Below are 11,985 nucleotides of genomic sequence, written 5' to 3' on the forward strand. Positions count from 1 at the left end.
CGAAATCTGTCCACTGGGCCCCTCTGTCATAGCTGTAATTGCCTTGCATCCTGGCTGGTTGTGCATAGCACAACCCTCCCCTCTCTGCCATGGGCTCCTTGAGGACAGGGATGGCGTTGGGCTCCTGTGTGCGGCAGCATCTCCTGTTCCGACGTTGCCTGTGCTGCCGGTGTGCTTGCTTGTCCCAGGAAGTGGGCCAGCCTTTGAGCTTCCTCATTTCAGGAATTTGGGATCACAGGACTGAAAGTCACATTGTCAGACAGCTAACAGCCCCCTCCTGGCTTTGGCATTGTGGGCACCTGGGCTCATGCCAGGGCACTGAACCAGATCATCATTCAGAGTGTGAATAGGGAGTGTGGGGTTGGCCAGATCAGAGACACAGAGGGGACAGAGTCCTCTAGGTGAGGAAGGGAGGAGGAGAGGGATCGAGTTACCAGCACTTCATTCCCTCACAGAGGCCCAGGTCATGACTGAACGTGTGCTGTAGTTTTCTGTTTCTAATCACTGCCTACTGCCCACCTGGCCCAATAGGCATTTGAGTTTGGGATCCTTTCATTGGAAACCCTCATAAAACAAAACGTAAGACACCTGTTTTCTTGTACATTAGGGCTGCTCACTCCACCTTCTCAGGGGTATTACCCCCAGTGACTCCAGGGCTGCCCCCTTCTGGGGGAGGCTAATTTTATTGACTCATTTGTGCTTTGTGGGCACCTTCTCACTGGAGAAGAGAAAAAAAAAAACAATTTTTATTTCTTGCAAAAATGTAGAATGGAAAATGAAGGTTAGGCAGGCTCATGCAGGCCTGGCTCTTTGACCAGCACTCAGCATGGCTCCTTGTGCCTGCCTGCTGTCCTTGGTACGGCTCTAGGACGGGCGTCTAGTGAAGGCCAGGTGCAGGGCAGTTCTCCAGGTGGCCTTGGATGATCCAGTTCGCCCCCACTTCTTTCTCATTTGTAGTTCTCAAGAATAACTGTAGCATGGGCTGGGAATGCAATATCCTGAGATAGGGAAGGACTGGCCAGAAGAGCCCAGGCTCAGTTCCCATCCTCCCTAGAAACATGGTCTCCTTCAACACTTCAGTCCAACAAGTCACGTTGCCCCTGGGTAGCACTGACCCAGTGCTACAGAGTGGATATGGTTTGTTTGGCCCCGTCTTGTCTCATGTCGAGATTCGATTCCCAGTGCTGGAGGTAGGGCCTGCTGGGATCCTGTTTGGACCATGGGGGCTGATCCTTCATGAATGGCTTGGTGCCATTTTTGTGGAAATAAGTGAGTCCTCACTCAGTTTCTGAGAGCACTGATGTTAAAAAGAGCCTGGTGTAGCCTGGCCAACATGGCTAAAAAATTAGCCAGGCATGGTGGTATGTGCCTATAGTCCCAGCTACCTAGGAGGCTGAGGTGTGAGGATTGTTTAAGCCTAGGAGATTGAGTCTGCAGTAAACTGTGATCACGCTACTGCACTCCAACCTGGGCAACAGAGCGAGACTGTATCGAAAAAAAGAAAAAAAGAGCCTGGTGTCTCCCTCCCCTCTCACTTGCTTCTGCTCTCCCACCATGAGATCTCTGCACATGATGGCTTCCCTTGTCTTCCACCATGAGTGGAAGCAGCCTGATGCCCCAACCAGAAGTGGATGCTGACGCCACACTTCTTGTACAGCCTGCAGAATTGTCAGTCAAATAAACTTCTTTTCTGTATAAATTACCCAGCCTCAGGTATTCCCGTATAGCAACACAAACAGACTAAGACACCCAGGGAAGGCTGCCTTCTGGGGTTCCTCAGCTGCTCTGCAAATGGAGCACACACAGATGAGAGCCCGTGTATCCCAGGCAGCTTTCCTGAGCCTTGGGGACCCAGCTTGCAATGAATCCTAGGCTTCTGTTATCCTTTGCTGCCCATCTGTCAGTAATAAGCCCACTTCATGTAACTCGTGTGTGGGTCTCACTGGACTCAGGCAAGTTGGTCACCAGTGCACAGTGAACCTGCTTTGCACCAGATGTAAGATTTGGTCTCAGATGTGCTTGGCCCTAAAGCCTGTGTGGGTCCTTTCTTTTGTGCAGTTGGAAATCCAGGAACATGAGCCACGTGACAGCCAAAGTCACAGTTGCAGTAACTTACATGGAGGATGATATGATTTGGCTCTGTGTCCCCACCCAGATCTCACCTTGAATTGTAATAATCCCCATGAGTCATGGGAGGGACCTGGTGGGAGGTAATTGAATCATGGAGGTGGGTTTTTCTCATGTGTGTTCTCATGATAGTGAATAAGTCTCATGAGACCTGACAGCGTCATAACGGGCAGTTCCCCTGCACATGCACTCTTGCCTGCCGCCATGTAAGACATGCCTTTCTCCTCTTTCACCTTCCACCATGATTGTGAGGCTTCCCCAGTCATGTGGAACTGTGAGTCCATTAAACCTTTTATTTAAAAAAATAAATTACCTGGTCTTGGGTGTGTCTTTATTGGCAGCATAAGAACAGACTGATACAGTGGGTACAGACAGTTACAAATACCCACTGTGTGTCTAGACTGGGCAAAAAAATCTTCAGGACACTCATTTTTCCCATTCTATCCATTAATAGGTGACCCTAAAGCAGGCTTTGTCTGTAGGCTGCAAACACGTGTTGCTCATACTTTTCTCAGCCCCACACGTGAATTAAGGGGCCAATGCCACTCCCCTGCCCTGCTGGCCACACCAACTTAACCTCTTTGGGGATCATGGGGGCAAGTGCGTTTAGCAACCTGCTGCTCAACAGGTAGCCACCCTGCCAGTAACCTCAGCATCACTGGGACCTTGTGAGAAATACGGGACCTCAGGCCCCATCCCAAACCTGTTGAATCAAAGTTTGCTTTCTAAAAAGACCCACAGGGAATTTGTACATACAGCAAAGTTTGAGATTCATTAATTTAGCAAAATGGATAAGACTGGAAAGCAGCTCACCTGCTTTCTAGCTCAGTGAACTGGAGCACGTCTCTGAAATTCTCTGATCCTCAGCTGTGAGAAGGATTGAATCATTAGAAGTTGCCTTTTTTTTTATATCTACAAAATACAGGTACAACCCAAATACAAGCAATTTCATATGGTTCAACCAAATACTTATTTTGTTGGATTGTTGTGATAATTCATTTTAAAATGAGATAAGAGATAGAAAGCATTTGGTACATAGTGGGTGTTTGCTCAATGGTAATTACTGCCTGTGTGCAGGGAGAACAGCCTTGATCACCTTACCCCCATGGGTTCCTGTGAAAACCAAGCAAAAAAAAACCCAGGTATATGCAACTTTTCATTTAACTGGAGTCTATAATAGAAGCTCCCTGCTGTGTAGGCCATTCTGTTCCCTCTGAGTCACCCAGCATGTCTGAGGGGGCGTTATCCCAGTGGATTTACAATCTTCCCCAGAAAAAGCATGCTTCCCGTTTGCATGTGGAAAGTCATCACCAGGAAGGGCCGAGTGAACTCAGTGCCTGGAGCGGGTGGGAGATCAAGGTCTGGGTGAGGCCTAGGGGTGAACTGAATGCTGGTGGCTGCAGCAGCTTCAGAGCCCTTCTCATCCAGAGTCATCATGGCCTTATGAGTGACCTGCAAGGAAAATTCTAGAATCATCAAGCCACCCCATAGGAAGGACAAGCCAGACCTTTATGTTGGGACCAATTTTTTTCTGTTCTGTTACTTAACCCCGTATGTATCCATCTACTCACTTAGTCTGTGTTCTTCTATCTACCCTTTAAAAAATTCACTATCCATCTACTACTCTTACATACTCCTGTCTGACTGTTGTCCATCCATCATTGATCCATTCAACCAGCCAGCCAGCCAACCATACTCCACACCTCTCAACCATCTACTTACCTCTGCATGCACCACTTATGTATTCATATACCTGTCCATGCATCATCCACGCACCCTGTCCAGGTGGGCACTCACTTACCCACCTGTCCATGCATCATCCACGCACCCTGCTACCCATGCATCTTTCTATCCATGATTCCTGCTATTCACTATTCACCTATTCATTCATCCAATCACCAGTCTCCCCATCTATATCCATTTTTATGGCTGGCATCTGCACTTTACTGGTTGCAGTATATTTTGAATATCACACCAGCATCTATCTGTCCATTCACCCATTTCTCCATCCATTCATTCATGCATTCATCCAACCACTCTTTCACCCAAGCATTATTGACTTAATCTTTCATTCACTTCATTTTGCTAATTTATCATCACTCAGTCAGTCACTCGTTTATTCATGAGTTTATTCCGTGTGCATTTATCGAGAACCGATGCTGTGTACTCCACTGTGCCGGGGATGGCAGGGATAGAAACATGGATTTGACTGACTGAAAAAGCTCATCATTTGATCGGGAAGATAAGACAGGTAAAGAAAGCAAGAGTGGAAAGTTATCAGGAGAGATTTCTTTCTGCTTTGAGTGTGGGGGTGAAGGATAACAACAGAGAAACCTTCATGGAGGAGGTAACATTTGTGCAAGGCCTTGAAGAATTGATATAACTTGAATATTCAGAGATGGGGGAGAACATTTTGGGTTGTTTAAAATTAAAATGTCTGGGCCGGGTGCGGTGGCTCACGCCTGTAATCCCATCACTTTGGGAGGCCGAGATGGGCGGATCACAAGGTCAGGAGATTGAGACCATCCTGGCTAACACGGTGAAACCCTGTCTCTACTAAACACACACACACACACACACACAAAATTAGCCGGGCGTGGTGGCGGGCACCTGTAGTCCCAGCTACTCGGGAGGCTGAGGCAGGAGAATGGTGTGAACCCGGGGGGCGGACCTTGCAGTGAGCCGAGATCGCGCCACTGCACTCCAGCCTGGGCTACAGAGCGAGACTCCATCTCAGAAAAAAAAAAAAAAAAGTCTGAGCCAAAGTCAGAAGGTGAAAACTGTGGGGGCATGTAGGACACCACGAAGTTCAGTTGAGCAGGATGCTGTGAATAGTAGGAGACACAGTCTGGAGAGGAGGGTGATGACTAGATCATGGAAAACTGGGAAACCTTCAGTTCCCTGAGGACCAAGCTGTTCCCCATGTTCCCTGTCAGTTCCCCCACCTTTTTTTTTTTTTACATAACTTGTACTTTAGGTCTAAAAGCAGGGGTGATCTCCCCAGGAAGCGTCCTCTGCACTTCCAACCTGGGGACATGATTTGCGTATCTGCCTTCCCTTTCCTTATTTCCCTTGGGATTCCCAGTGTCTTGACAAAGCAGGTGGCAGTCGCAGAATCAACACAAGGAAGCAAATAGCAACTTGCAAAGTTAAAAGACATAGCGTCTCCTGTCTTTAAGGAGGTCCTGGACATCTCCCTCCAGTGTTCATCAAAAGACACTGAGAGGCCCTCTGAACACACCGGCCCCGACCTACTTTAGAGATGTTCAGTCCAGGCTGCCCAGGGAAGCCTCCACCCACAGTCACTTGTGGGAGGAGCATCTCCAGTCTGTAGGTTCTAGAAATGGAAAATTTGGGGAAGTGGAAATCGAGTTCTCTGTGGAGAGACAGAAATTGGGTTGCAGTAGAGATCCTGAAACAGCCTCTCACCTTCTTCCCTGCTTGGGGTCCCTCTGCCCCACACACCCGCTCCATCCCATTCTCAGAGGGGCAGTGGGTGTGAGCTTTCTAAAAGGCACACCATCACCAGTTCACCTCAGGGTGGGAAGGGGGTTGTAACTACACTGACATGGAAGCCATATGAGGACAGTGTCATTCTCATGTGATAATAGCAGGTGATACGATGATGTTCCCAGGAACCCAGAGCGAGCACACCTTGCCTGTTCTGGGGATCTGTCAAGCCTTCAAAGAGCAAGAGATAGCTCTGCTATGCCATGAATAAAGAATAGGAATCCTAGAGAGGGCTGGGTCAAGAAAGGGCATGCCAGGATGAGGAATTTGCACACACAAAAGCCCAGGACTGAGGAACAGCCTGGCAAGTTCAGGAAACTGCAGGGAGCTCAGTAGGTTCCGGGAATACGCATGGGGGAGTTGGGAACACAGAAAAACAGGCCGAGGAGGGAGAAGGCTGAGACTGGGAGAGGCCAGAGCACCAGGCTCTTCAACAGCGTGAGGGGCCAAGGGAGCCCGTGACAGGTCACTGTGTCTGCAGCAGAGGTGGGACTTGGGACCAGCCTCCAGACTTCTGGGCCAGTGGTCTCTCCAGTCCTTCCTCCCCAGAACCCAAACTGATATCTTCAAGGAGGCAATAACAGTGCCCTGGAGAGTGACAAAGCCCTGAGGGGGAACAATACCATGGAGGTGACAGCATCCCACGGGGTAACTGTGTCACTGCGGTGACAGTGCCATGACAATGTGTTCTGGGGTTGATGATGCCATGGGTGGAAGGTGATAGCGTCCTGAGGGCAATAGTGTCTTGGAGGGGTGACAATATCTGTGGGGTGACAGTGTCCTAGAAATAACCGTACTTGGGGAATGACAGTGTTCTGGGGTGTGACAGTACTCTGGGAAGGTGACAATATCCTGAGGGATGACAGTGTCTTGGAAGTGAGATGTCCTGGGTGATGTGACAGCATCCTGGTGGATAACAGTGCTCTGAGCAGGGACAGTGTCCTGGGGTGACCGTGCCCTGGAGGTGACAGTGTCCTGGGGTGATAACACCCTTGAGGTGACTGTGCCCTGGGGACACTTTCCAGTGGCTGAGGGAGAAGGTGGGGCCCGGCCTTCCTGGGGCTCTGCTGTGTGCGGGCTACCTGGTCCTGAGCAGACTGTCTCACTTAATCAGTGTTTCGGGCAGCAGGGCATCTTCCAGCTGCCTTATCTTGCCCCTGTTGGGGAAGATGAAGAAGGTGGTGGTGTTCCCAGCATGGTCCATCTGCAGCACAGAGCGTTGCAACTCAGGGTCGTGCAGGAAGCGGTGGCTGGCCTTTTCCTTCATCATGGGCACCCACACAGCCCTGTGCTCACCTACAAAGAGCTCCTTTGGGCTGGTGGCACGTGAGTCAAAGGGCTTCATCCACTCAGCTGAGGGGAAGAGCGACACAAATGTCATCCTCACAGAGAACCGAGAACGGGCTTGGGGTCACCCTTCTGGCAGCTTGTGGGAGTGGGGAAAGCACCTTGGATGCTGGAATCTTGGAGTCCACACTCAGGAAGCCAAGCCCCACTCAATAACTCACTCCTGAGAGGTCCCTTAGTACCTGTGTGGCCCTGGGGCTGAGCCCGGAGCCTCCCTGAGCTTCTGTCCTCATTTGAAAATGATCAATATGATTAGAAATTATTACAATAGTATAATAAGATTATAATCACATAAACACAAATGCTCTCTCATCTCCTTAATCTCTCCTGGAGGTGGTTAATTTTTAAGAAAAAATGTATCACTGTGGCACAAGCTTCTTGAAGGTAGGTGTGGATTTGAAGGCTGGGTTCTACCTGGCTTTGAAATCTAGGGCAAGTTACCCCACTTTGCGTCAGTTTCTCATCTATCAAGTGGACACGATAATATCTATCTTGTCGGGTTGTGATGAGAATTAAAATTAAATATGCACAGAGCCGGCATGTTAATAAGAACTTCGTAGTCAATATATGTGTGTGTATGTGTAACCATGCCTACAAATAAACACCATCAACAGTCATAGATGCATATTTGAGTGATGCCTCACTGGCTCAGGCAAATAAGCTTTCTTCTTTTTAAAAAATCTGTTTTCTTATCTGTAAAATGGGAACATTGATGTTAGGCATATCTGCTAAGATAAGATTGGTCTGTTTCACCCAGGTGAGAGTCAAGGGAGATTGTAGGGTACACACACTTTGAGGTCCACAGAGCACTGTGCAAATGTGAGGACTGAGTTCACCTCCTGAGTCCTGAATGAGAACAAGGGGATAACAACAAGCGTCCCCTGCCTGCCCCCAAATGGCCACCATGGCGTCATGTGTCTATTAAACTAAGTCAGGCATTAACAGCGGTGGATTGAATGTCATGACCGTATTGTTTAAACACACACAATGGTGGGGACATGCAGCCTGTTCACTGTCTTGGAAAAGATTAAGGACTTAAAAAAAAATTTAGGACTCTTCCTGCTCTAATCCATGCCTCCTAAGGCCTTCAGAGGAAGGAAATTCAGGTTCCTTAATACAGTGGTGGCTTCTGGAGTTACTCAAAGGGGAGCTCATAATCTTCCGTTAGCAGAATCACCTGTGTGAGGAAGGGAGGCGAGCTTCTTCAAACGCAAGGTCATGGGTCTTGGACTTACCCCACTGAAATCAGAATCACTTAGGATAGGTACGAGATACCTGCATTAAACAAACTCTCTAGAAAGTTCATATGCACATTAAGTTTGAAAAACTCTTCTTTAAAAACAAACTCTTCCAGTGTCATTAACATGGAGAAGGGGATGAGTTCCATGTTACTGGAGGCATTCAAGTAGAGACATCAAGAATTCAGGGACAGACACTCACTGAGTGTCATCTATATCTAAGTCAGGAGGGGACACTTTCCAGCTGCTGTGAGGGGTGGAGCTTGGGTGCGGTTGGAGCCTGGGTTCTGGGATTCTGGGAAGGAGATTTGCGTTGGGCACACACACTCTTACCTCTGAGGAGCATGTGATTCACCAGAACTGCTGTGGTTTCACTGCTGAGGTCCTTCTCCCAGGCCCCGAACTTCCCCTGGGTCTGCTTCTCTATATATTCATCAATGCGTTTTTGGGCCTCCTCTAGGCTCTGGTTGGCCCTTGTGCCCAGGCCACTGAACCTGCGCTGGGCCATGGTCAAGAGGAGCCGGGGACCCTGCCCAGGGAGCCTGAGCATCAGATCCCAGAAGTCCTCCTGGATCTCCGCCTCAGGCACCACAGTGAGGTTGAACCCCAGGCCCTCCAGGAGTTTGGTCCTGCTGGCCACTGGGGCCCCCCGAGAAAGCATGGCCAAGGCCAGGGAGATGCTCACTGGGGAGAAGAGAATGTTCTCTCCAGGGGCATTTACAGCCAACTGTCTGTAGAGTTTGAAGGCAAAGTCTATATTGCTCACAGAGACTTTGTGGCAGGGCAGGGCAGGCCCAGGGCTGCTGTCCTGGGGGCCAGAATGGATGAGATACAAAGCATCTTGGTCAACCAGAACCACACAATGAGCCCCAGCCATGAGCACAGTGACCAGCGGCCACCACCAAGGGGCTTCCATCCTCTGGGGTCCTTGGTCTGAAAGCAGCATGGTAGAGAGGACAACAACAATGTCAATGGTAATGATAACGATAATGTGTGATATTCACAAAGTGTCTGCCCTGTGCCAGGCACCCAGCAAATACTTCAAGGCTCTCCTTGCCTCTCCTGGGGGCTCCTTCCCATCCCTCCTCCCCACCCCACAGCTTCCTGCTCACAAACAGACATGGGGATCTCTGGACAAAGTCAGAGCCCCTCCTCCAGAGGACCCTTCTATGAATCCTGGCTGCGCCAGATCCCAGATCTACGACCTTGGGCGATCCACTTAGCCCATCTGAGCCCCACTTCTTATCCCTGACCTTAGACTTGCAGGAAGCTCGTGAGGAGAGGAGGGCCAGGAGGTGCCTCATGGTATAGCAAGGAGTCCAGGGCTCTGCTCATATAAGCCCAGCAACCTTAGGCAAGTGGCCTTGCTTCTCAGGACCTTGGCTTCCACTCTGTGGGATGCTGCTAAGAATCCCCACATCACAAGGCTACAGAAATTCAAAGTGTGCACGGAGCACACTCAGCCCAGGACCCGGCACAGAGAGCCCCAGGAGTGGCAGCAGACTTGGGGCCTCCCTTCCAGTGGTCTGACTCAGCAGGCCTCCGTGGAGTGTGGAATCCATTTTGGCAAGGGTCTGAGCTGGTCCTGGACCCCACTTAGGGAACCACTGTGATCCTTTTAACAGGAAAATCAGATGCGTTCACTCCCTGCTGGAGACTTCCAACGGCCCTATAGCAACCAAGAGAAATCCTGTGTTTCTCACCACACCTTAGGAGGCCCCATATGATAGGGCCCTGCTAGCCTTTCTCACCTCCTCTTTTTTTTTTTTTTTTTTTTTGAGACAGAGTCTTGCTCTGTCACCCAGGCTGGAGTGCAGTGGCATGATCTAGGCTCACTGCAACCTCCACCTCCCAGATTCAAGTAATTTCCTAGTAGAGACACGGTTTCCCCATATTGTCCAGGCTGGTCGAACTCCTGACCTCAGGAGATCTGCCCACCTCGGCCTCCCAAAATGTTGGGATTACAGGCATGAGATACCGTACCTGGCCTCTGACCTCCTTCTGACCGTCCTTTCTCTCCCTCCCTCTGCTCCAACCATCCTGGCCTTCTTGCTAGTCTAGAACTTCCCAAGCTTCTTCCTGCTCAGGACCTGTGTTCTTGCCGTTGGCTGCCCGGAGCAGCCTTGCTCTCGCCCCTTCCACAGCTCACTTCCTTCCTTCACTCAGTTGTCAGCTCAAAGGTCACCTCCCCAGAGAGACCCCACCTCTGCCCTTGCCACCCTCACCCTGCCTGGTTTTCCTGATGCCCATCTGGCATGATAGGACATGTTTGTCTGGTTTCTCCACCTGAAGACAAGCTCCATGAGGGCAGATTCTACTCTGTCTCATGCATGGTTCATTCCTAGTGCTCAGGGCAGAGTGCTCTCTCAACAATATTTGTTGAAAAAAACAAATCGTTCATGGGCTAACCTTTGGGGGGCCTCCTTCTAGGGCTTCAGCCTTACCTAGAGCACAGGCATTTTCCTGCCTCTCTGGGACCTAACACTGGGCCGTTCCTAGCTTTCTGTGCCACAGGTGCTTGGCCTCACATGTCCACTCTCGGCTTGGGTTAATAACTGACAGAATCGACCATCATCACAACCCCTTGTCCTGCCTCTGATTTTCCATGGGACCTTGGGCAGCCCTGGGCCTTTCTGAACTTGAGCTTCCTCTTCTGCGTAAGAAACAATCAGCTCAGCCTCAGCCTCCAGGAAAGCCTCTGTTCCTTGTGATTTACTTATTGACAGAGAACCAACCATCTCCATTTACCCATTTGCCTGGTAATCTGCTTTGGTGAATATCTTGGTTTTGCTGAATATCTTGGTTTTGCTGAAGTTTGCACTTTCATTGTCTTATCTTTAACCTTCATTCATTCACTCATTCATTCATTGAACAAACATAGACAAAACGTCTGCTACATGTCAGGACTTGAATTGTACGCTGGGGACACAATATGAGAGAGACACAGTGGCTCCCTTGGGGATGCTCGGGTCCTGTGGGACAGACAGGCAGAGATCTGCACAGGGTGGTGTGTGCTGCGTGGCCAGGCTGGTGACAAGCTGTCTCGGGTCCAGTGTTCTGTCCACGTTCGCATTCTCTAGGTGGGGTTCCATTGTGCCTTGCTGGTGAGGGTGGAGTTGGAACCTAGCAACAGCAGGGCTTCCTCTGAGGGCCCACAACCATGGAAGTTTTGAGCAGAAAGGATGCCCTGGTCCAACCTGGGCCTTGGACAGACAGGAACACTAAGGCCCCGAGAGACGCTCATTCATGTACTCGCTGACTCACTCACTGAATGAATATTCAGCAGTCAGGGCAACAGGGACTGGCAGCCTGGGCCCTGCCTGGAAGGAGCGTGCCAGTGATTGCAGGGAAATGCGGGGAGCTGATTACAGCTCAGTGAGAAAGGGACGATGGCAGTTAGAGGCGAACCGCAGAGGGTGAATGAGGAGCCTATAGGAGGCATGGAAGGTAGAAGTTCCTGGAAGGCTTCCTGGAGGAGGTGGCATCTGAACTGAAACTGGAAGATGGAGCAAGAGAGAAGCAGGAAAGGGATTTGGGGGTTTCAGCAGAGGCAAGAGCATGCTTGAGGCCATGGAGGCAGGGTGAGTCGGCACCACTCCAGATTGTTGCCCATATGCACAGCTCCTGTTGCACACCGGGCACGTGAGTGTGTGTGTGTGTGTGTGTAGGTGTGTGTAGCATGATAATCTAACTTGTGGCAAGTTCAACAAGTCAGCTGGGGAATTGGGGATCTAGCCCCACCCACAGCCCCCAACTCACCTGA

At 50.1% G+C, this 11,985-nt stretch overlaps 1 protein-coding gene across 1 annotated transcript; it reads right to left on the minus strand.

The window, feature by feature from the left end:
- Window positions 1-3,102: 3,102 nt before the first annotated feature.
- On the minus strand, window positions 3,103-9,726 carry LOC111538183 (putative serpin A13). Its single transcript, XM_023205378.1, has 5 exons — window positions 9,487-9,726; window positions 8,556-9,155; window positions 6,720-6,990; window positions 5,383-5,503; window positions 3,103-3,579 (listed from the first exon to the last, which is right to left on the minus strand). The coding sequence occupies exons 1-3, from the start codon at window positions 9,524-9,526 to the stop codon at window positions 6,740-6,742; spliced, it is 891 nt and encodes a 296-aa protein (XP_023061146.1). The 5' UTR covers window positions 9,527-9,726; the 3' UTR covers window positions 3,103-3,579; window positions 5,383-5,503; window positions 6,720-6,739.
- Window positions 9,727-11,985: the final 2,259 nt, after the last annotated feature.

Source organism: Piliocolobus tephrosceles, chromosome 6 (assembly GCF_002776525.5).
Source record: "Piliocolobus tephrosceles isolate RC106 chromosome 6, ASM277652v3, whole genome shotgun sequence".
Lineage (NCBI taxonomy): Eukaryota > Metazoa > Chordata > Mammalia > Primates > Cercopithecidae > Piliocolobus > Piliocolobus tephrosceles.

Excerpts from the sequence above, each read along its gene's own strand:
- LOC111538183 (XM_023205378.1), bottom strand. The coding sequence starts at position 9,526 with ATGAGGCACCTCCTGGCCCTCCTCTCCTCACGAGCTTCCT. Across the intron at positions 9,156-9,486 it reads CCTCTCCTCACGAGCTTCCT|ACCAAGGACCCCAGAGGATG; the intron begins GCAAGTCTAAGG and ends TGCTGCTTTCAG. Across the intron at positions 6,991-8,555 it reads GAATCACATGCTCCTCAGAG|CTGAGTGGATGAAGCCCTTT; the intron begins GTAAGAGTGTGT and ends TCTTCCCCTCAG.